Source organism: Petromyzon marinus, unplaced genomic scaffold, assembly GCF_048934315.1.
Source record: "Petromyzon marinus isolate PM22_M1 ecotype Great Lakes invasive population unplaced genomic scaffold, UKy_Petmar_22M1.pri1.0 PM_Scaffold_3, whole genome shotgun sequence".
Lineage (NCBI taxonomy): Eukaryota > Metazoa > Chordata > Hyperoartia > Petromyzontiformes > Petromyzontidae > Petromyzon > Petromyzon marinus.
The window spans coordinates 4,428,105-4,451,927 of record NW_027423279.1 but is presented as its reverse complement, the minus strand read 5'-3'; the positions used below and the strand labels follow the sequence as shown (position 1 = coordinate 4,451,927).

The 23,823-nt window shown below is 50.5% G+C and overlaps 1 protein-coding gene across 1 annotated transcript; it reads left to right on the top strand.

The window, feature by feature from the left end:
• Positions 1–206: 206 nt before the first annotated feature.
• On the top strand, positions 207–23,593 carry LOC142923133 (mucin-2-like). Its single transcript, XM_076064076.1, has 13 exons — positions 207–1,614; positions 2,023–2,072; positions 2,198–2,227; positions 3,046–3,149; positions 4,108–4,252; positions 4,857–4,995; positions 7,446–7,547; positions 8,241–8,435; positions 10,481–11,506; positions 18,872–18,997; positions 20,734–20,860; positions 22,329–22,366; positions 22,832–23,593. The coding sequence occupies exons 5-9, from the start codon at positions 4,131–4,133 to the stop codon at positions 10,787–10,789; spliced, it is 867 nt and encodes a 288-aa protein (XP_075920191.1). The 5' UTR covers positions 207–1,614; positions 2,023–2,072; positions 2,198–2,227; positions 3,046–3,149; positions 4,108–4,130; the 3' UTR covers positions 10,790–11,506; positions 18,872–18,997; positions 20,734–20,860; positions 22,329–22,366; positions 22,832–23,593.
• Positions 23,594–23,823: the final 230 nt, after the last annotated feature.

Genomic DNA, 23,823 nt, shown 5'->3' with positions numbered 1-23,823 from the left:
ACAAAGCCAGCTCCTGAAGAGAGTGGCCCTCCTCCTCAAGAACCAACTGGATCGAAGGACAAGACACCCCCACCTCCAACCTCCAGCAACAAGGAACCAGAACCAAGGTCCTATATTAGGCAGGGTCCTATATTATCATCACATTCATATTATGCTCGTTTATCCACTGCTTTGTAACCTGCCCGACAGACTTAACTCATTGACACTGCTGGGTAGTTGGGTGGGCCAGAGGGGGGGGGGTGGTTGCCGTGGGTCGGATTTCACAAACTCGCTCCATTGTTTAAAATTAGATTTTCTGTATCGACACAAGCACTGCTTCCCCCCAATGTTCCGTTTGAAATTGATAAACGCTACCATACTGCCTCTACTTGACTACTGTGACATCGTGTATAAATCAGCCCCAAGTACTGTACTGAAGACGCTTGACTCAATTTGTCACTCGGCCTTAAGATTTACATTGAACTGCTCATATAGGTCTCACCACTGTGATATCTACATTGGGTCAAACGTAACATCTCTTAATGTTCGACGGCTTGTGCACCAGATCTTAATTATTCACGATGTACTTACAAAAAAATCCGCAGACTAGCTTCTGGATCTCCTCTCTGTTTCAAAGAACAAATTTGGCCTCAGGTCTTCGCTCATATACCAGCTTCAAATTCCCTATTGCCGTACAAAAACTGGAGGAAGGGCCTTTGCTATTGATGCCCCCAGGGTCTGGAATGCTATTGCCAATAAACTGCAACTTGAATCGATACCAATGAGATCTTCTCTCAAAACTGCTCTAGAGGAGTTGTACACCCCTAGCTGCCACTGCTATTCATTGGCGTAAAATGAAATAAAATGTTTTCGCTCCCAATGACGCAGCAAAGTATTTTCTGTATTTTGATTTAGCGTGCTGATCTTAAAGGTGCATTGAAAAATTTGATACTCCGACTGATGCTTCTGTTGTTGTGGAGTAACTCATGCAGCCAGCTATGGCTCTAGGATTTGGTGTTACATGTTATTTATGTAGTTTATTGTAAAAATCCGGTCATAGTCCCTATGATCACTGTTACGTTGCAATTATGGCTTTATTTTTCGTGATTTCGAAAAGTTTTTGGGTTTGGACATGTTTGTTTTTGTTGTAGTACGGAGTTAGACTGATGGCCTTAATCTAAGTTGTCTTGTGGTTGTTGTTGTTGTTGTTTGACTTGCATCCCACTGGGATTTTTTGCACACAGCGTTGGTGTACGGTGCTTTTCTCAGGAATATTTTTGCTGTTTTTTTCATGGATTTTCTGTTTGCACAGTCACACATAGTCACTTTAAGATGTTTTTCTTGTTCGTGTTTTTGTTTTTTTGTTTGTTGTGGTTGCACCCGATTCAAGAGCCGAATGGCTCACAGGGCTATACCAAAATAAAGAAACTGAAACTGAGCCTCTACATTGGCACCGCTCTCTGGCCCTCCTCCTCTGACCTTCTCCCTCTCTCTGTAACCCACAGGCTGCGTGTGTGCAGAGGGGACTTTCATGGACCACGAGGGAGAGTGTGTTCCGGGCATCGAGTGCCCATGCTACACAGGTCACGACATTGTCCCGCCTGGGAAATTCTACTGGGTCGGCGATCTAGCCTGGTATGAATGGTCGCCTTCATGGGCCTTTTCCACTGCCGCATCTGAGCCGAGCCAGAGCAGAGTGACCCTTCGCGGTATAGGTGGGATTTTTTTCCCCCCACTGGCCGTTAGCAAGTGCCGAGCTATAGCTGAAACATCTGCCAAGCAGGGCCAGGGGCCTGGGCAAATGATGCCTTTGTGGCGGCGTGACATTCAATAAATAACACGTGCAAATGACGCGACATCGCCGCGCCATTTGCACGTGCCTTGGCTTGCTCTAAGGATTGTCCTTACCAACAATTGAAATAATCGATTTCTGGCTTTTTTTTCTAGCCGGGTCATGTCACTTTCCCAGGGAGGGGAGGGGGGGGGGTGAATTAGTACACATGAGAGCTTTAACCACGCCATGTTGATGTGTCTCCTTGGCAGTGCTTGCGAGTACGGAGTTCTCAGGTGCGAAAACCCCATCACCATGCTCGGTGAGTCCTGCAGCGCCAATCCCCCCCCCCACCACCAACACCACAAACGATACCATTGACCACACTGCCACCACGCGAGGTTCTCACCGATGTCTGGCGCTCCCTGTATCCCCGCGTGACCGCAGGCGGAAGAATGCGACGTGAAAGCCCCCTCCGTAAGTTTGCCTGCCCTCAAAGACCGCATCAACCACCACCACCACGGCTCACAACTCACTCGCTCACTTGTTAACTTTCTCACTCACTCACTCAACCAACTCGTTCGCTCGCTTACTAATTCAAAGACAAAAAATCCCCCCACATAGCCTTAATGTGCTGTTGTTGGGTAAGTACTGTCAGCAAGGCCAGCACAGCTGAGTCGACCTAGGAGAGGCCCAGGACCGATTCAGATATTCACCAGCGTTATTGGTCGTGAGCGGGAATCAAACTCGGGTCGCCGGGTCCATAGCGCAGCACGCTAACCGCCACACTGCCGCTCTCCCCACACTCACCACCCAACTCAGCCACCCACCCACTCACCACACTGCAGGTCACGTCCACTTCTCTGTCCGCTTCTTCCCTCGCACCGCTCAACAGTAGAATTACCTCCCTCCCGGGCAACCTCGGCCCATCTCAACGAACAGAATTAAATCACGAACACCTTTGGCAATCGCACCGTTTCTCATGGTGCCAGGAGGGTCTGTCCCATGGCCTCCTGCCGGCGGGTAGCGTTCAACACACCTCACATGATGGCCTTAACGTGCACATAGCCTGGCACAAGCGCCATGGTGATGTCACCGCCACTTAGTGGCAAATAGCGGCTGTTGTCGTTGTGATGCTAATCGAGTAATTTGCGGTCAATTTTTTTGTGTTCGAAATTGGCAAATTTGTGTTTTTGACGTGCCCAGCGTGCGCATTGGCCTGCTACTCTTTTCGCGAATGGCGGCACGGGATATTTTGTATTTGACGTCCTCCATGGTGAAATGTCATTGGGCAGAGGTCGAAAATGCCCTCCAACTCCTGGTCGATGGCAGCGCCCTGAGAGGCAGGAGCCACACGAAGGCCTGCGAGAGGACCTGCCAGACCATCAACTTGCCCTGCGTGAGTACACTCGACCCCCCCTTAGACACAGCCCACGGGGTTGGCTTTCACCCACCACTCAGAGGGTTCTGTTCTATGCTCTCTTGTATGATCGCAGCAGCAGCAGTAGCAGCATCAGCAATATGATTCAGCAGTTAAATAGCCAATGTCTGAGGGCTGCTGGCCACGACAAGAGGGCTTAAGAGGATAAAGTTAGCGTCGCTTTGCTACTCTTCTTTAGAAATAGCGCAGACCAAAGTGGCTTACTACCTGTTCCATGCCACTCGGGTAGCTTTGTCTTTTGCCCATGTCATGCATTGAGCATGGGGACATAAAGTATTAAACCGTGGGATATGAATTCAGACTTTAGCAAATGTCCTTTACTGGCTTTTAAGCTATTTGGTCTGTGCTTAGCAACAGTGATAATCGTATGCTTCAGGGCACAAGCTTTTTGACCTGTGTGATGGTGGTGGTTGAACACAGTATGGACGGGACGAAACGGTTAGTGTCCAGTAGAGATAGAGTCCTCAACACGGGCGAGTGAAGCTCACGGGAACGAGTAACCACGGTAGTAGTAGCGATAGAAGAGCGACCAGCAGGCGACTGACTGCCGGTGAGCAATCAGGAGCTGACTGGAGTGAATCGGTGAGTGCTGGAGCATCGATCGCCCCCCGTGACAACTTGATTCACTCCGAATTCTCTCTGCTGCAGCAGTGAGGCAGTCACTGGGCACTCCACTACAGCCACGACATCAGCAGGGGAAAACCTTAGCCGAAAAGTGTCCTTCGTGCGACAGTGATAATTGCTCGGCGTTAAAGACGGACTTTGACATGGAGAGGAAAAAGCGACCTTCTTCGATGCCCTCTTGGCCAGACTAGTAGCACAGGCATTGCGCGATGGATGGCTCGGAGCGAAAGGCGAATCCCCGCCTTCTTACTCTTCCTCTGTTGTTTGCCCCACTTCTCGGCCTCCGTCTTAGCCGCCGTGCGAATCGGACTGCCCATGCGGGGATGGATTCATCCCAGACGACAACGGCAACTGTATCCCGCGGAGGATTGCCCGTGCCGGCACCACGGCATTGTCTATAGCAAGGGGGATACAATCAAGGTGGACTGCAACGTGTGGTGAGCAAGTGGGGGCTTAGCGCGGCGCGGCTGTCCCGAGCCTGGTGGCTGCGCGTTAAGATGGCTACCGCTTTGTGTGGGGGAGGGGGGGGGAAAGACAACAGCATTTCTTCACCTGCATAGGTTTAGGACGCAGAAACTTGAATTACGGCGCGTCTTCCGACAAGACTCCGAGCACGTTTGGACATGGTCCAGTTTCCAGTGTCATTTTGGCGCAGCGAGCTTTTGTATAATTATTAAGTGCGTTGGTGAATTTTGTACCGTTTAAACCCCGTTGAATGTGGCTGATAAGGAGGAAAAATACACACGGGCAAGCGACGCGTCTACTGTTTCTGCCATTTATGGGAGAATTAAAGGTATCCGATTTGCGAGGACGGGGTTTTCCAGGAGCGCATCCGTGACATTGTGAAAGCAGCCGGGACCGGCCTGTGACGTCATATCCGGGTGGCGCGGAAGCCACCTACTTTTGAGTCTCCTTAGACTTGACCAAATACCCGTTGGGATATAAAAAATGTTGTTATTCCGAGAGAAAATATTGGGCTAAGGGGTTTGAAGGGCTCGCCGCCCCCTCCCTTTGAGACGTCGCGCGCGTGCGCGGGTGCAGCACGAGCGGCAGCGGCGCGTGGAGCTGCAACTCGGCCGAGCGCCCTGGCACGTGCCGCATGTACGGGGACGGCCACTACATCACCTTCGACGGCAAGAGGTTCGTCTTCGACGGAAACTGCGACTCCAGCATCGTGCAGGTGGGCACCAGAACGGACGCGCCTTGCTCACGCACGCCACGGACTGACGTCGGGCGAGTGAATTCATTAATTCATAATGAATCCGTAACAATAATTTGTGACTATCAGGCGCCTTTCACGATAAAATCTCGAGGTGCCACGCACAAAGAAGAATAAGCATGAACCGGGGGGGGGGGGGGGGTGTGAAGGGCAGAAGAAGAGCCAGAGGATCAAAGTGCATGAGAGGAAACTGGTTTTTGGTCGGGACTTACAAACATCGACATTTCTACATGTGTGTTGAACTTCTTTCGCACCGTACTTAGCCAACCGTGCTAATCGGAGGTGCGGGGTAAGGACAACAAACTAAACACAACAAGCAGTTCAAAAGAAATGTAGTATAGTGGTGTAGCGTATAGTAGTGTATAGTGTAGCGTATAGTGGTGTAGTGTATAGTAGTGTTTAGTAGTGTAGTGTATAGTAGTGTAGTGTATAGTGTAGTGTATTACATAGTGTAAAGTGTAGTATAGTGGTGTAGTGTATAGTAGTGTATAGTGTAGTGTATAGTAGTGTTTAGTGTAGTGTAGTGTATAGTAGTGTAGTGTTTAGTAGTGTATAGTGTAGTGTATAGTAGTGTCGTGTATAGTGGTGTAGTGTATAGTAGTGTAGTGTATAGTAGTGTAGTATATAGTGTAGTGTATAGCAGTGTAGTATATAGTGTAGTGTAGTACATAGCGTAAAGTGTAGTATGGTGGTGTAGTGTATAGTAGTGTTTAGTGTAGTGTATAGTAATGTAGTGTTTAGTAGTGTAGTGTATAGTAGTGTAGTGTATCGTGTAGTCTATAGTAGTGTAGTATATAGTGTAGTACATAGTGTAAAGTGTAGTATAGTAGTGTATTGTATAGCAGTGTTAAGTGTAGTGAATAGTAGTCTAGTGTTTAGTAGTGTATAGTAGTGAGTGTATAGTGTAGTGTTTAGTAGTGTAGTGTATAGTAGTGTAGTGTATAGTAGTGTAGTATATAGTGTAGTGTAGTATTTAGTGTAGTATATAGTGTAGTGTAGTACATAGTGTAAAGTGTAGTATATAGTGTAGTGTATAGTAGTGTAGTATATAGTGTAGTGTAGTACACAGTGTAAAGTGTAGTATGTAGTGTAGTATATAGTGTAGTGTAGTACACAGTCCAAAGTGTAGTATGTAGTGTAGTATATAGTGTAGTGTAGTACATAGTCTAAAGTGTAGTATAGTAAAAAATTTATTTAAAGCTTTCGTGACTGCAGGGATTCATATTCTTGGTTCTTTCGGTAAAGTCACATAGAAGGGAAACAATACAACAATAAAACTATAAAATAGTACAATTCTCACGACGTTTCGACTGCAACACAAGCAATAATCAACAGGTGTGAAACCCACAGCAAGAAAATTTGAAAAAAGTGGCGTTTTTTCTTTCAAATTTTCTTGCTGTGGTTTTGACACCTGATGATGATTGCTTGTGTTGCAGTCGAAACGTCGTGAGAATTTTATTATTTTATACTTTTATTATTTTATTATTTCCCTTCTACGTGACTTTACCGAAAGAACCAAGAATATGTAGTACAGTGGTGCAGTGTATAGCAGTGTTAAGTGTAGTGTATAGTAGTGTAGTGTTTAGTAGTGGAGTGTATAGTGTAGTGTATAGTAGTGTAGTATATAGTGTAGTGTAGTATATAGTGTAGTGTAGTATGTAGTGTAAAGTGTAGTATGTAGTGTAGTATATAGTGTAGTGTAGTACATAGTGTAAAGTGTAGTATGTAGTATAGTATATAGTGTAGTGTAGTACATAGTGTAAAGTGTAGTATGTAGTGTAGTGTATAGTGTAAAGTGTAGTATAGTAGTGTAGTGTATAGCAGTGTAGTACAGTAGTGTATAGTGTAGTATATAGTGTAGTATGTAGTGTAGTATACTTGTGTAGTGTATAATAGTATAAGGCAGTGTGTAGTGGTAGTATAAGGTAGTGTATAGTGTAGTGGTGTATAGTAGTGTATAGTAGTGTAGTGTATAGTAGTGTATAGTAGTGTATAGTGTAGTGTGTAGTGTAGTGTATAGTAGTGTAGAGTAATGTTTACTGTATAGTGTAGTATGTAGTGTATAGTGTAGTGTATAGTGGTGTATAGTAATGTATAGTGTAGTGTATAGTGTAGTGTATAGTGTAGTGTATAGTGTAGTGTATAGTGTAGTGTCTAGTATAGTGTGTAGTGTAGTGTATAGTGGTGTATAGTGTAGTGTATAGTATAGTGTGTAGTGTAGCGTATAGTGGTGTATAGTAATGTTTACTGTATAGTGTATAGTACACTATACACTTTACAGCAGGCAGCGCCACAACTGGGTGGGGGAGAATGATCGCACATAATGGACGGATTTACCTATGGACGAACGGAGGGATGCACGACGATTGGATGGATGGATCACCTAATTGCGCTCGCTTTGTGCCGACCAGGACTACTGCTCCACAGCCGAGGGCAACTTTCAGATCATCACCGGCAAGGGCTGCAGCGCTGTGGACTCGAGCTGCTCCAAGGCGATCCGCTTCTACATCAAGGTGAAGTCAAGAGCCACTCCAATGGCTGGCTGACCGCGCTGCGACGCGGGCTGGGTTAAGCGCGAGCTTTCCAAGCGCTGCGAGTTGATGAGCTTGCGCGTCTCGGTGTACGCGCGAGTCGATTGGTTTCTTCGATAAGTCTATGCTGTTCTAGATTTGAAGCTTTCGTGACTGCAAGGATCCATACTCTTTGGTTCTATTCGGTAAAGTCACGTAGGTAAAAAACAAAACAACAAAAATCACGACGTTTCGGCCACAAAACAAGCGGCCTTCATCACCTGATGAAGGCCGCTTGTGATGAAGGCCGCTTGTGTTGTGGCGAAACGTCGTGATTTTTGTTGTTTTATTTTTTACCTACGTGACTTTACCGAATAGAACCAAAGAGTAAGTCTTCGCTGGCTCTTTGTTCTTAGCATAGCAATTGAGTGTGCAAACGAGGGAGTGCAAAAGTTCGCGGTATCCACGGGCCAGGGGAGGTCCAGGAAGTTTAGACGACAGGTTCCCTCACCCCCATCGCCAGTTTAGTTTATTCCCTGGCATCAGGGTCCATGCCGAATGTGCTTGGCCACTGGGCTCTTTCTGTCGTCTCCCTCCCTCTTCAAACTTTCCCTCCCCTCACCTCCCTCTGTAACCCCCCCCCCCTCACCTCCCTCCGTCTTCTCCCTCCCTCTCTCCCTTCCTCGTCCACTACAGGATTACAACGTGGAGGTTCACATGGTGGCCGGGGAGGTGATGGTGGTGCCCGTGGCCGGAGAGATCCCGGCGATGGTGGATGACCTGACCATCCACTCGGTGGGGCTCTACCGCATCGTGCAGACCGGCATCGGCATCATGGTCATGTGGGACCGGCGCACGAGCATCTTCGTCAAGGTCGACTCCAAGTACAAGGTCAGCGTCGCGGTGGTGGTGTTGGTGGTGATTTTGGTGGTGGTTGGTGGTGATGGTGCTGGAGGTGGTGGTGGCGTCATGGTCACGTGGGACCAGCGCACAAGCATCTTCGTCACAGGTCGACTCCAAGTACACGGTCAGGGCCAAAGCCAAGGTGGTGCAATGTACAGGAGATAGAAATGGACGGTGGTTGCTATGCTGCTGCTGGACGTGGCTGCCTCCCCCGCGGTGTGATCAAGCTCCGTGGAGGCAGCAGCGAGGGTTTGGCGGATCACCACACAGATGTTGCGAATATCCCTTCCCCTAGGATGCGGCGTTGAGGAGGATCCACACCCTGGCTCGCCAAGAGTTGGCAGTGGAGCATGTGGATTAATAGCCATCTGTTTCGATCTGCATGGGGTAGTGGTGTTGTTGTTGTTGCCCTCTCGGGCACATGGGTTGTCTTTGTGTATATGTGTATAAGCACTTAATAATTAGCTGAAAAACATTAACACATCGAGGTCCGTAGGGCTTGGGCAGCTGTTGGCACCGGGATCATTTTCCTACTTCCTTTCCCACTCGTCTACTATTAATCGCGTGTCCGAGTTGTTCTGTCTTTTCAACGGGGAGAGCGAAACCTGTGCGTGTAGAATAATACTAATTATTCCGCTTATTATTGTTAGATGGAGGTGAGCGAGAGATTATAAGCCAGTCTCCAGACCTTAATCCCATAGAAAATCTGTGGAGGGAGCTGAAGGTTCGAGTTGCCAAACGTCAGCCTCGAAACCTTAATGACTTGGAGAAGATCTGCAAGGAGGAGTGGGACATAATCCCTCCGGAGATGTGTGCAAACCTGGTGGCCAACTACAAGAAACGTCTGACCTCTGTGATTGCCAACAAGGGTTTTGCCACCAAGTACTAAGTCATGTTTTGCAGAGGGGTCAAATACTTATTTCCCTCATTAAAATGCAAATCAATTTATAACATTTTTGACATGCGTTTTTCTGGATTTTGGTGTTGTTATTCTGTCTCTCACTGTTCAAATAAACCTAACTTTTAAATTATAGACTGATCATTTCTTTGTCAGTGGGCAAACGTACAACATCAGCAGGGGATCATATACTATTTTCCCTCACTGTATTTTTTAAATAAAAAAACCCACACTTTTATCCTACTCAAATGATTATTCAGACTTCCCCAAAGAGTCTTAATCAGCATATAGATCCCAGACGGATTATGGAGGCCGAGTTGTCACCTCCCAACCAGAGATTTGCAATCTTTCGATTGCGAGCCACTCGCTCAACTGCCGAGCCAACTGCCCGGACAAAGAGAGGTGTTAGGGACAAAGAGAATTGTGGAGCACTGCAAATGGTTGCTTATAACCATGCCGACGGAACGGCCTCTTAGAGGGGAGTTCTAGAAAGTCCTACACCGGCGAGATGTCCCGGAAGAGATCGGAGCTGCGTACTTTACTCCTCCACATGCGCATGAACTGCCGATCTTAGATTCATACCTGTCAACACCTTATTAGTGCCCTACCTTATTACAGACCAATTCAGACCTTATTGGTCATCCCGTGCCCCTTATAAATCTCTCAACGTTCATCCTACAAAGTCCCATCACACTACTATAGTATACTGCTACACTATTATACTACTACATTACTACTACACTACTATACTACTTTAGTATGCTGCTATACTACTACTACACTATTATGCTAAACTACTATACTACTACACTACGATAGTAAACGCTGAAAACATACGGCAACACCTAAAAAAAGTTATGTCATACAAGAATGCCCAAAATGAGGTTATTTTAAATTATGATGTTTGGTGATTTTCCGACATTTATGAAAATCTGCACCCTCCCTCCCCACCGGAAGCCACCGGATAATTATAATCATTAGATTAGGATCAAACGAGTTCAAGTTGATACAGTTTCTCTCGCGAATCCGAGGGGGTCACCCCCTTTGGGCTGCCCGGGAGTCGTAAACTCTCGGCTTCGTTTCGCTCACGGCTCGGTGCCACCCCGCTCCCGACCCCCCCCACACCCCACCCCAGAGCACCCTGTGCGGCCTCTGCGGCAACTACAATGGGCGCGACAGCGACGACTTGACAGCGGCCGACGGCTCCACGGCCGCGTCCGTGCTGGCGTTCGGCAACAGTTGGAGGATAAAGGAGAGCTGCGCCGCCATGACAGAGGCGGCGGAGCCTTGCCAGCAGAATCCGCACCGCCAAGCGTGGGCGCTGCGCCAGTGTTACGTCCTCGCCAGTGACGTCTTCAGCTCATGCCACGACCCACTACCCGTGGGTCGTCGATGGTCCACGATGAGAAGGCATGAGGAGCAAGTGGAGGGGTCAATGATATAAATAGACACCCAAATATATGACCACAGAGCTTAGGCAATTGTTGACACTGGTTCTGGCTGCCTTCCTGCTTGTCTGTGGTTTCCCCGTGGCCATGGTAGTGTGCACCATACAACTATATGGTTTTTTTTGGGCTAGATCGTGTGAATATAAATGTGTCGTTAAATCCGCCACCACCCGACACAGCCACAATTATATTTCGATTTAAAGCTTTCGTGACTGCAGGGATTCATCTTCTGGGTTCTTTCGGTAAAGTCACGTAGAATGGAGATAAAATAATAATTAAAAAATAATAACAGAATAAATTCTCACGACGTTTTGGCCACAACACAAGTAGCCTTCCTCAGGTGAAGAAACAGGACTGTCCGGAAGACAGCGCTGTCTTCCGGAGAGTCCCGTTTCTTCACCTGACGTGGTGACGTCACCGCCACTTAGTGGTGAACGGCGGTTGTTGTTGTTTTGTGGACGTCCTCGACACCCGACGTGGCTGCGCCTCTCCCTTGTCTTTCTGTCGGCGACTGATCGCGGATTTCCAATATCACCTCGCTCCCCTTGTCCTGACCCAGGTGGACCATGCGCCGTTCCTGGAGGCGTGCATTCACGACTCGTGCGCATGCGATGGCAGCGACTGCGAGTGCTTCTGCACTGCGGTGGCTGCGTACGCCCAGGTCTGCAACGAGGCCGGCGTGTGCATCAAGTGGAGGACTCCCGACCGCTGCCGTGAGTGGAATGCATGTGACAGGGGGAGGGGGGGGGGGCGGTAGGTGGTCACGGTCGCTCCACTCACCGGCCTGCTCGTTTGTCCTCTTTGCTCCTCAAACCCGGCCGCTCGGCCTCGGGCAATGAACGGTTTGCTCAGCCGCTCAGCGCATCTCCCACGGCGCCATTGTCCCGACACGACGGTTCGTGTGAGAGGGAGCGACTTCCCAGCAAATGCGGACTGACCGACCGGGGGCTTTGGGTTGCCGAAGCGAGGATGATAATGATGATGATGGCCACGATGACAGCGACCATTTAAAAAAATCACCGCATGTGTTTTCACAGGAGATTAGAACCCCTCTTAACGAGCACCCCTGTTCACGACTAATCACTTAACCACGGGCCTCCATAGAGCCAAATGTGTAGCATATAGTAGTGTTGTGTATAGTGTAGTAGATAGTAGTGTTGTGTATAGTGTAGTATATAGTAGTTTAGTGGATAGCAGTGTAGTATATAGTAGTGTAGTGTATAGTAGTGTAGTGTACACTGCTATATAGTCTAGTGTCTTTAAAAAATCCTCACACCGACACGGAGTAATAAGTCACCTGCTTACACTTTATTTCTGCTGTCTCGCGCCAGTTGTAGGCACTCCTATATCTCTTTTCTTTACGGTCACATACACTTGACTTCTCCCCGCTCTTGTCTATTCTGCACCCCACCTATCTTGCACTCAGCAGCTCTGCTATCAGCGGTTCCACACTCAGCGACTCTGCACTCAGCGTCTCCGCACTCAGCGTCTCCGCACTCAGCGACTCTGCACACAGCGACTCCGCACTCAGCGTCTCCGCACTCAGCAACTCTGCACTCAGCGACTTTGCACTCAGCGACTCTACACACAGAGACTCTGCACTCAGCGACTCTGCACACAGCGACTCCACACTCAGCGTCTTCACACTCAACGACTCTGCACACAGCGACTCCACACACAGCGACTCCACACACAGCGACTCTGCACACAGCGACTCCACACACAGCGACTCTGCACACAGGGACTCCGCACTCAGAGACTCCGCACACGGCGACTCTGCACACAGCGACTCCACACACAGCGACTCTGCACACAGCGACTCCACACACAGCGACTCCGCACACAGCGACTCCGCACTCAGCGACTCCGCACTCAGCGACTCTGCACTCAGAGACTTCGCATTCAGCGACTCCGCACTCAGAGACTCTGCACACAGCGACTCCACACACAGCGACTCCGCACACAGCGACTCTGCACACAGCGACTCCACACTCAGACACTCAGCACACAGCGACTCCACACTCAGCGACTCCGCACTCAGCGACTCTGCACTCAGAGACTTCGCATTCGGAGACTCCGCACTCAGAGACTCCGCACTCAGAGACTCCGCACTCAGAGACTCTGCACACAGCGACTCCACACACAGCGACTCCGCACACAGCGACTCTGCACACAGCGACTCCACACTCAGACACTCAGCACACAGCGACTCCACACTCAGCGACTCCGCACTCAGCGACTCTGCACTCAGAGACTTCGCATTCAGAGACTCCGCACTCAGAGACTCCGCACTCAGAGACTCCGCACTCAGAGACTCCGCACTCAGAGACTCTGCACACAGCGACTCCACACACAGCGACTCCGCACACAGCGACTCTGCACACAGCGACTCCACACTCAGACACTCAGCACACAGCGACTCCACACTCAGCGACTCCGCACTCAGCGACTCTGCACTCAGAGACTTCGCATTCAGAGACTCCGCACTCAGAGACTCCGCACTCAGCGACTCCGCACACAGCGACTCCACACTCAGCGTCTTCACACACAGCGACTCTGCACACAGCGACTCCACACTCAGCGACTCCGCACTCAGCGACTCGGCACTCAGAGACTTCGCATTCAGAGACTCCGCACTCAGAGACTCCGCACTCAGAGACTCTGCACTCAAAGACTCCACACTCAGAGACTCCACACTCAGCTTCTTCACACTCAGCGACTCTGCACACAGCGACTCCGCACTCAGAGACTCTGCACACAGCGACTCTGCACACAGCGACTCCACACTCAGAGACTCTGCACACAGCGATTCCGCACACAGCGACTCCACACTCAGCGATTCCGCACTCAGCGACTCTGCACTCAGAGACTCCACACACAGCGACTCCGCACTCAGACACTCTGCACACAGCGACTCCACACTCAGCGACTCCGCACTCAGCGACTCTGCACTCAGAGACTTCGCATTCAGAGACTCCGCACTCAGAGACTCCGCACTCAGCGACTCCGCACTCAGCGACTCCGCACACAGCGACTCCACACTCAGCGTCTTCACACTCAGCGACTCTGCACACAGCGACTCCACACTCAGCGTCTTCACACTCAGCGACTCTGCACACAGCGACTCCACACTCAGCGACTCCACACACAGCGACTCTGCACACAGCGACTCCGCACACAGCGACTCCGCACACAGCGACTCCGCACTCAGCGACTCCGCACTCAGCGACTCCGCACTCAGAGACTTCGCATTCAGCGACTCCGCACTCAGAGACTCCGCACTCAGCGACTCCGCACACAGCGACTCCACACTCAGCGTCTTCACACTCAGCGTCTTCACACTCAACGACTCTGCACACAGCGACTCCACACTCAGAGACTCTGCACACAGCGATTCCGCACACAGCGACTCCACACTCAGCGATTCCGCACTCAGCGACTCTGCACTCAGAGACTCCACACACAGCGACTCCGCACTCAGACACTCTGCACACAGCGACTCCACACTCAGCGACTCCGCACTCAGCGACTCTGCACTCAGAGACTTCGCATTCAGAGACTCCGCACTCAGAGACTCCGCACTCAGCGACTCCGCACTCAGCGACTCCGCACACAGCGACTCCACACTCAGCGTCTTCACACTCAGCGACTCTGCACACAGCGACTCCACACTCAGCGTCTTCACACTCAGCGACTCTGCACACAGCGACTCCACACTCAGCGACTCCACACACAGCGACTCTGCACACAGCGTCTCCGCACTCAGCGTCTCCGCACTCAGCGACTCTGCACACAGCGACTCCGCACTCAGCGTCTCCGCACTCAGCAACTCTGCACTCAGCGACTTTGCACTCAGCGACTCTACACACAGAGACTCTGCACTCAGCGACTCTGCACACAGCGACTCCACACTCAGCGTCTTCACACTCAACGACTCTGCACACAGCGACTCCACACACAGCGACTCCACACACAGCGACTCTGCACACAGCGACTCCACACACAGCGACTCTGCACACAGGGACTCCGCACTCAGAGACTCCGCACACGGCGACTCTGCACACAGCGACTCCACACACAGCGACTCTGCACACAGCGACTCCACACACAGCGACTCCGCACACAGCGACTCCGCACTCAGCGACTCCGCACTCAGCGACTCTGCACTCAGAGACTTCGCATTCAGCGACTCCGCACTCAGAGACTCTGCACACAGCGACTCCACACACAGCGACTCCGCACACAGCGACTCTGCACACAGCGACTCCACACTCAGACACTCAGCACACAGCGACTCCACACTCAGCGACTCCGCACTCAGCGACTCTGCACTCAGAGACTTCGCATTCGGAGACTCCGCACTCAGAGACTCCGCACTCAGAGACTCCGCACTCAGAGACTCTGCACACAGCGACTCCACACACAGCGACTCCGCACACAGCGACTCTGCACACAGCGACTCCACACTCAGACACTCAGCACACAGCGACTCCACACTCAGCGACTCCGCACTCAGCGACTCTGCACTCAGAGACTTCGCATTCAGAGACTCCGCACTCAGAGACTCCGCACTCAGAGACTCCGCACTCAGAGACTCCGCACTCAGAGACTCTGCACACAGCGACTCCACACACAGCGACTCCGCACACAGCGACTCTGCACACAGCGACTCCACACTCAGACACTCAGCACACAGCGACTCCACACTCAGCGACTCCGCACTCAGCGACTCTGCACTCAGAGACTTCGCATTCAGAGACTCCGCACTCAGAGACTCCGCACTCAGCGACTCCGCACACAGCGACTCCACACTCAGCGTCTTCACACACAGCGACTCTGCACACAGCGACTCCACACTCAGCGACTCCGCACTCAGCGACTCGGCACTCAGAGACTTCGCATTCAGAGACTCCGCACTCAGAGACTCCGCACTCAGAGACTCTGCACTCAAAGACTCCACACTCAGAGACTCCACACTCAGCTTCTTCACACTCAGCGACTCTGCACACAGCGACTCCGCACTCAGAGACTCTGCACACAGCGACTCTGCACACAGCGACTCCACACTCAGAGACTCTGCACACAGCGATTCCGCACACAGCGACTCCACACTCAGCGATTCCGCACTCAGCGACTCTGCACTCAGAGACTCCACACACAGCGACTCCGCACTCAGACACTCTGCACACAGCGACTCCACACTCAGCGACTCCGCACTCAGCGACTCTGCACTCAGAGACTTCGCATTCAGAGACTCCGCACTCAGAGACTCCGCACTCAGCGACTCCGCACTCAGCGACTCCGCACACAGCGACTCCACACTCAGCGTCTTCACACTCAGCGACTCTGCACACAGCGACTCCACACTCAGCGTCTTCACACTCAGCGACTCTGCACACAGCGACTCCACACTCAGCGACTCCACACACAGCGACTCTGCACACAGCGACTCCGCACACAGCGACTCCGCACACAGCGACTCCGCACTCAGCGACTCCGCACTCAGCGACTCCGCACTCAGAGACTTCGCATTCAGCGACTCCGCACTCAGAGACTCCGCACTCAGCGACTCCGCACACAGCGACTCCACACTCAGCGTCTTCACACTCAGCGACTCTGCACACAGCGACTCTGCACACAGCGACTCCACACTCAGAGACTCCGCAAACAGCGTCTTCACACTCAGCGACTCTGCACACAGCGACTCCACACTCAGCGACTCCACACACAGCGACTCTGCACACAGCGACTCCACACTCAGCGACTCCGCACTCAGCGACTCTGCACTCAGAGACTTCGCATTCAGAGACTCCGCACTCAGAGACTCCGCACTCAGCGACTCCGCACACAGCGACTCCACACTCAGCGTCTTCACACACAGCGACTCTGCACACAGCGACTCCACACTCAGCGACTCCGCACTCAGCGACTCTGCACTCAGAGACTTCGCATTCAGAGACTCCGTACTCAGAGACTCCGCACTCAGAGACTCTGCACTCAGCTTCTTCACACTCAGCGACTCTGCACACAGCGACTCCGCACTCAGAGACTCTGCACACAGCGTCTCTGCACACAGCGACTCCACACTCAGAGACTCTGCACACAGCGACTCCGCACACAGCGACTCCACACTCAGCGATTCCGCACTCAGCGACTCTGCACTCAGAGACTCCACACACAGCGACTCCGCACTCAGACACTCTGCACACAGCGACTCCACACTCAGCGACTCCGCACTCAGCGACTCTGCACTCAGAGACTTCGCATTCAGAGACTCCGCACTCAGAGACTCCACACTCAGAGACTCTGCACTCAAAGACTCCACACTCAGAGACTCCGCACTCAGCGACTCCGCACACAGCGACTCCACACTCAGCGTCTTCACACTCAGCGACTCTGCACACAGCGACTCCACACTCAGCGTCTTCACACTCAGCGACTCTGCACACAGCGACTCCGCACTCAGAGACTCTGCACACAGCGACTCTGCACACAGCGACTCCACACTCAGAGACTCCGCAAACAGCGTCTTCACACTCAGCGACTCTGCACACAGCGACTCCACACTCAGCGACTCCACACACAGCAACTCTGCACACAGCGACTCCACACACAGCGACTCCGCACACAGCGACTCCGCACTCAGCGACTCCGCACTCAGCGACTCTGCACTCAGAGACTTCGCATTCAGCGACTCCGCACTCAGCGACTCCGCACACAGCGACTCCACACTCAGTGTCTTCACACTCAGCGACTCTGCACACAGCGACTCCGCACTCAGAAACTCTGCACACAGCGACTCTGCACACAGCGACTCCACACTCAGAGACTCCGCAAACAGCGTCTTCACACTCAGCGACTCTGCACACAGCGACTCCACACTCAGCGACTTCACACACAGACTCTACACACAGCGACTCCGCACTCAGCGACTCTGCACACAGTGACTCTGCACTCAGCGACTTCACCCTCAGCGACTTCACACTCAGCGACTCTGCACACAGCGACTCTGCACTCAGCGACTTCACACACAGAGACTCTACATTCAGCGACTCCGCACTCACCGACTCCACACACAGCGACTCTGCACACAGCGACTCCACACTCAGAGACTCTGCACACAGCGACTCCACACACAGAGACTTCGCACACAGAGACTCCGCACTCAGACACTCTGCACACAGCAACTCTGCTCTCAGCGACTCAGCACTTGCCCTAGAAGTCTGTTAAGGCGATACTGGGGGATCTTTGTCTTTTTGTATGTGAAGTCTAGGTCTAGCCAAATGCACGGTAAACATTCGGAAGTGACTGCTTTCTGTTAACAATGAATATTAAAATCAACAATTGGATACAGTTTATGTTCCATTAGTTTAATTATGGGCAGTGTTAGGGTAGATATTCGATCAAATGAAAGAATCATAAGAAGTGCAGAGCGTATGTACTGCGATACGACATGGGTAGTGATAGAAAACGGACAACAGCACGATACAGCACTGAGTGCAAACCGTAGGGGAGGCACAACTATTTCCGGATGTGGGATTTCATCGTGATTTTCGGGGAAAATGGTTCAGTTTCTGACATACGGAAAATTCGGATTGTGGATATTGCTCAGGAACCTACCCCTTCCGTAACCCGGGGACTTGCCTGTATTTACTATACTCGCTTAACGACCAAATCACTTAATGACCGGTTTTGTTGAACCAAATGCCGTCGTTAAGAGGGTGTCTACCGTATAGTCCACACCACCGATTAGCACGATTGGCTACGTACGGTGGGAAAGAAGTTCAACAAACACACACACACACACATAGCCTGACGGTGTGTTTTTCGGGTCGTTCCACGTTTTGCTCCGGACGATTTTCCCGACATTTTGCTTCGCGCGCTACGAGCTTCTCTAGCAGATGAAATTCCTGAAGAAACCCCTAGCGCGCGGTGAGAAACGTTGGATGTCGTGCCGAGCTAGTGGTGCAACCCTTCAGGCATCGCGGAGATCGATGCCAATGATGAGTTTCTTATGATGTTACCTCTGTTAATCCCTCTCCCCTCCGCGCGACGCACCCCCCCCCCCCCACCTTCAGCCGTCTTCTGCGACTTCTACAACGAGGAATCGGAATGCACGTGGCACTGCAATCCATGCAGTTCCCTTCCCAGCACCTGCAGCCACCTCCAGAAACTGAACCAAGGTTCCCTGCCTCCCATCGAAGGTTTGTTTTGACTGCATCATCACTATCAACTCATTAGCATCATAATAATCGTTCTTGTCGTCATCATTGTCATCGTCGTCATCATCGTCATCGTCAGTATCAACATCCTCTGAATGCATACGTTTGTCCACCTCCTCTGATCTGCTGACCCTGAGTGCAACCTTACAAAACGCTCCATTATTGTGATAGTTGTGGTGGCAGTGGTGGTGCCAGTACTGATGGCATTGGTTGCCAATGTTAATAGCGGTAGTGGTGGTGTTAGTGGTTGGCTGCGTTAGCTGGGTTATGTAGCCTGCATGCTAAGCCACCACATGCCCAAGGAGCATCTGTTTGGCCAGATATATGGGACTAAACGGGCATGGCACAGGCTAGAGAAAAGATGGACTCATGTGGAGCCGAAGGATGTGGAGCTGATTGGACTTACCGACAACTGGTACGAGCAGCGGCAGGTCACTGCTCCATGCTCGCCGATTACCAAAATCGAATCGACCCAAACGACCCAAACTGCTGCCCTTTGTGCCAAGCAACGCCAGAAGACGTCTCCCATTTTCTCAGTTGCCTAAAACACGGACCAAAAATTAAATAGATTGATCTCTGGCTAAACCCTTCGAAAGTGGCGACACGACGCCACCTATAAACAGAAAGTGCGAGGAAAACAACAACAGCAGCAGCAGTGTCAAGATCGGCCCCTGTGGGAGGCGCGAGAAGGACGCTCCTTGGGGAGTTGGCGGCAGTCGTCCTCCAGAAATAAAGGAGGGCAGAGGAGCGACGCTCACAACAACAAGCAGCTAAAACGCAGAACAGTGGCGCAGTGGGAAGCACAGTTGGTGCATCTGCCACTCATCCCAGTCATTCAACCCGTGGCACCTGGGTCTGTTCCGTGACCTCCTGCCAGTGGGCCTTCGCCACTTCACGTGACCTCAAAGTGCACTTTGGGGCCATCCATAAATGACGTCGCGCGATTTTGGACGATTTTTTTTAACACCCCCCCCCCCCCCCCACCTTAGTCACACGGCGTCACAAAAAGTCAGACCCCCCCTCAAATATGACGTCACAAAGCTCTGCCCCCCCACCCCCCACAAAAATAAAACATGCTTCAAATCGCTTTAAACTATTGTCATTGTAGTGCGTATTTAATGTGATGCTGCACTCTGATGTTGTAGGAGAAAACATTGCTTAAAAAGTCTATTTAATTAAGTTGCGCATTTTGACGTGACGTCATATTTCTAACCCCCCCCCGTCACACATCGTCACAAATGTCTGACCCCCCCCCCCAGGTGCGTGACGTCATTTATGGATGGCCCCTTAGCATGGCACAAGTGCCGTGGTGATGTAACCGCCACTAGTGGTGAATGGCGGTTGGTGTTAGTCTTAGTAGTGACGGTAGTCCTGGTGTTGGTGCGAGCTATGGGGCCGTCCATAAATGACGTCACGATGTGTGACGGGGGGGGGGTTTGAGAAATGTGATGTCACATAAAAATGCGCAACTTTAAATAAATATAGAATTGTTATAACAACACTCCTACAACATCAGAATGCAGAACTTTGTAACGTCATATTTGAGGGGGGGGGGTCTGACTTTTTGTGACGCCGTGTGACAAGGGGGTAGGGGGGTCAAAAATCGTCCAAAATCGCGTGACGTCATTTATGGATGGCCCCTTGGTCTTAGTAGTGACGGTAGTCCTGGTGTTGGTGCGAGCCGTAGGGATGACGATTCACCGCTATTCTTGCTGCAGGCTGCTACCCGCACTGCCCGCCAGACGCGCAATACTGCGTGCCAAAAACCAACTGCAGCTGCTTTGTTGAGGATGACGTCATCCTGGCCAGGCAGCAGATCCACATCGTCAAGACTTGCCAAATCTGGTGAGATCCCTCTGCTTTCACCCACATTGACACCGCGTGCTCAAGGATCAACATCGCGTCCATTTGACATGTTTCGTCTGTCCCGAATGCACGGATGCTGCCGTGGTGCGATGGGTTAGCACGGTGGCTAGGAGATGTTGACTGCCTCGCCTGTTATGCAGGAGGTCGTGGGTTCGATCCCGACCCTGACGCTTTTATATTTGGAGTTTGCGTGTCTCTCTCCTCGTGGTCACGTTGATTTTTCCCCGGGGTCCTCCGGTTTTTCCCTCCACATTAAGGAACACGCATTTAGAGGATTTGGCTGATATATATTGACACGTGATAAGCCACTTTGTTGGGCTCTCACTTGTGGGCAAGGTGGCTTCTAAGAAAAAGAGCTGAATAGGTACAGTGAGCCTTACCTGGTAAAATAAGAAAAAATAATTATCATTGTTTATATTAGAATTAGTTCATTAAGCCTGTCTTCGCCAGACACAAGTTTTCAATAAATATAAAAATGAACCTGATGTTTTTTTTTACAATTTTTATCTACGATCAGACACTAACACCTACTAAAAAAATTAGGTATTTTCCGCAAAAAAAACACAAATGTGTTGACAACTTGATTCAACTTCTTATATTTAAAGACGTACCCATCAGAAATCGCTCAATTTAAAGATTACGCTCTTTTTTTTATTAGAAAGAACACAAAAAAATGAACTTTATATTCTATGAGGGGAAGCTCCTATCTTTTACCGTTTTGGAATTATTCAGATTTGAACATCATAACATGTGTTATTTTTTCATTCAAAACCACTTGAATCCGAAATGTCTCAAAAACAATAAAAGATAGAATTTTATTGCTGTTTAACGTTTTATCAAAAGAAAAAAACCCGCAATGTTATATTTTGAATGGTTTCTGCTGAATGACACGAACAAACATGTTTATTGAGTGCTTAAAATAGAAATTTGGGGGCCTTAAAATAATAAAAATCTCGAATATTCAGATTGTTTCTCCTGCTATTTGTGTCATAAAAGTTTACTGGGTAGCACATTTCAGCTTCCTACCTTGTCGGAAAGTACACTAGAGGTTTTTGATACATACAGGTTAAATATCTTTATTTATGTAGATAGTTTATATTATGATAATTTACAGTCCTGTTACAACGTAGGTCACAAGGTAAATCCCCAATCGCGGCAATTGCAACACAAAAGATAAACTGAAATATTCGGTTGGAACATTGCTTGCGTGATAATTTAAGCTGCATGCAGCAGCAGACGGCATGAGTATGCGCACTGGTGATTGAAAAGCCATCGGTTTGTGCGGAATTACTGAACCTCTTCCACTGGACACCGACGGCCATCCATGTGCTCTGCTTGAGTGCTCGTTCTCTCCAGTATCACATTCACTTTGAACATTATTTTATAAATACAACGGCATGTGCCTGTATAATTGCCCTTGTTGTGTGTCTTCTCTGTGTGACTGCAGCACATGCGACAATGCTGAGCTGCTTTGCGAAATACCAGGTACCCAAGGACAGCCATTCCTTCATGTCAGGGACAGGGGGGAACCTTTTCTTTAAGATGGCCTGTGACATGCCCAGGCACGATGGGAAGACCGAGGCTATGGTCACCTTTTGTTGTCTCAAAATCACCTTTTTGCATACGTGTCATTAGCTGATATTATTGCGATCTCTTTCATAATACGTAGCCACCCTCGAATGAATTGCATAACCAGTGCGATTAAACCAACATTGGTGTACTGCTGCGGCGTAATGCTTGGCATACTGGGCTTGCAATCCAGAGGCTGCCAGTTTGATTCAATCTCCCAGCGCAGAAGTTGAAAATATGGTGAAGGTTTCTCAAACCCCCCCTCGCCTCTGTCCACCCAGCAGTGTGTTAGCAGTGGAATGAGCAATCAATTGCTCAAAAGCCAGTTATTACAACCCCCCCCCCCCGACCCCATAACGCTCACTAATATTTTATATCCAGATGGATGCTGTTACCACGAACAACTGTACGAGCTGGGCGCCTTCATATCAAGAGAATTAGACCCCGATCAGTACTGCGCGACCACCAAAACTTGCTTGCAACTCGGGGAGGTGGAAGACTCCGTGGAGTGTGGGATAACTCCCATCGACGTGAACAACGCCACCACCACCACCACCGCCGTACCGCCGCTCCCAACCGAGCCACCCATCGTCGGCTCGAGCACAGCTGTGCCCGACGTGGCTCCAATGCAACCGCCCAAGGGACGTTCGACCACGGTGGGCGCTCCGGTTGAAGGTGCCACCGTGCAGCAGCCAACAGCGACGACGAGCGTGAGTCAAGTGCCCTGCTCAGGAAGCTGGTCTGAGTGGTACAGCGAACATTCTCCGGACGCCGACAACGATGGCGACGAGGAGTCGTACCAGAAGGTCATAGCCTCAGGGAAAGTTGTCTGCGCACCGGGATTCTTGGTGGAAAACATCGACTGCCGTGCGGACAAATACCCGAACACACCATTGGGAGGAGTTGGGCCAGGCAATCACTTGTAACAAGGACGTGGGGTTGAAATGCTCACACACGGATCAGACCATGCCATTCTGCTACAACTACAAGGTCAGGTTTTGCTGCTCGCTGATTTCTCCAGCAACCACTGCTCCTCTGTCAACAGCACCGACATCCCCAGTGCCAGATGAAGGTAACTTATGCTTTGATGGTGGGTTTCAGGATGGAAATTTATTGGTGTAATTCCCCCCCCCCCCCCCCCCCCCCCCAGTTTATCCTGATTTTAGTATTGGTGACACGTCAGAAGACGAATGGAACTCTGCCAGAGAAGTTCAGTCCTTCGTGTTTGAAAACAGCCCACAAAAACGGATATTATAAAGCGACCTCACAAATCCCTTGAAGCTATTTCTAATGTCCACACACATATTACACACCTTAACCTCCGACTCGCTCTGCTAATGAGAGTGAGGTAATTTGCATGGTAGTCAACCTGA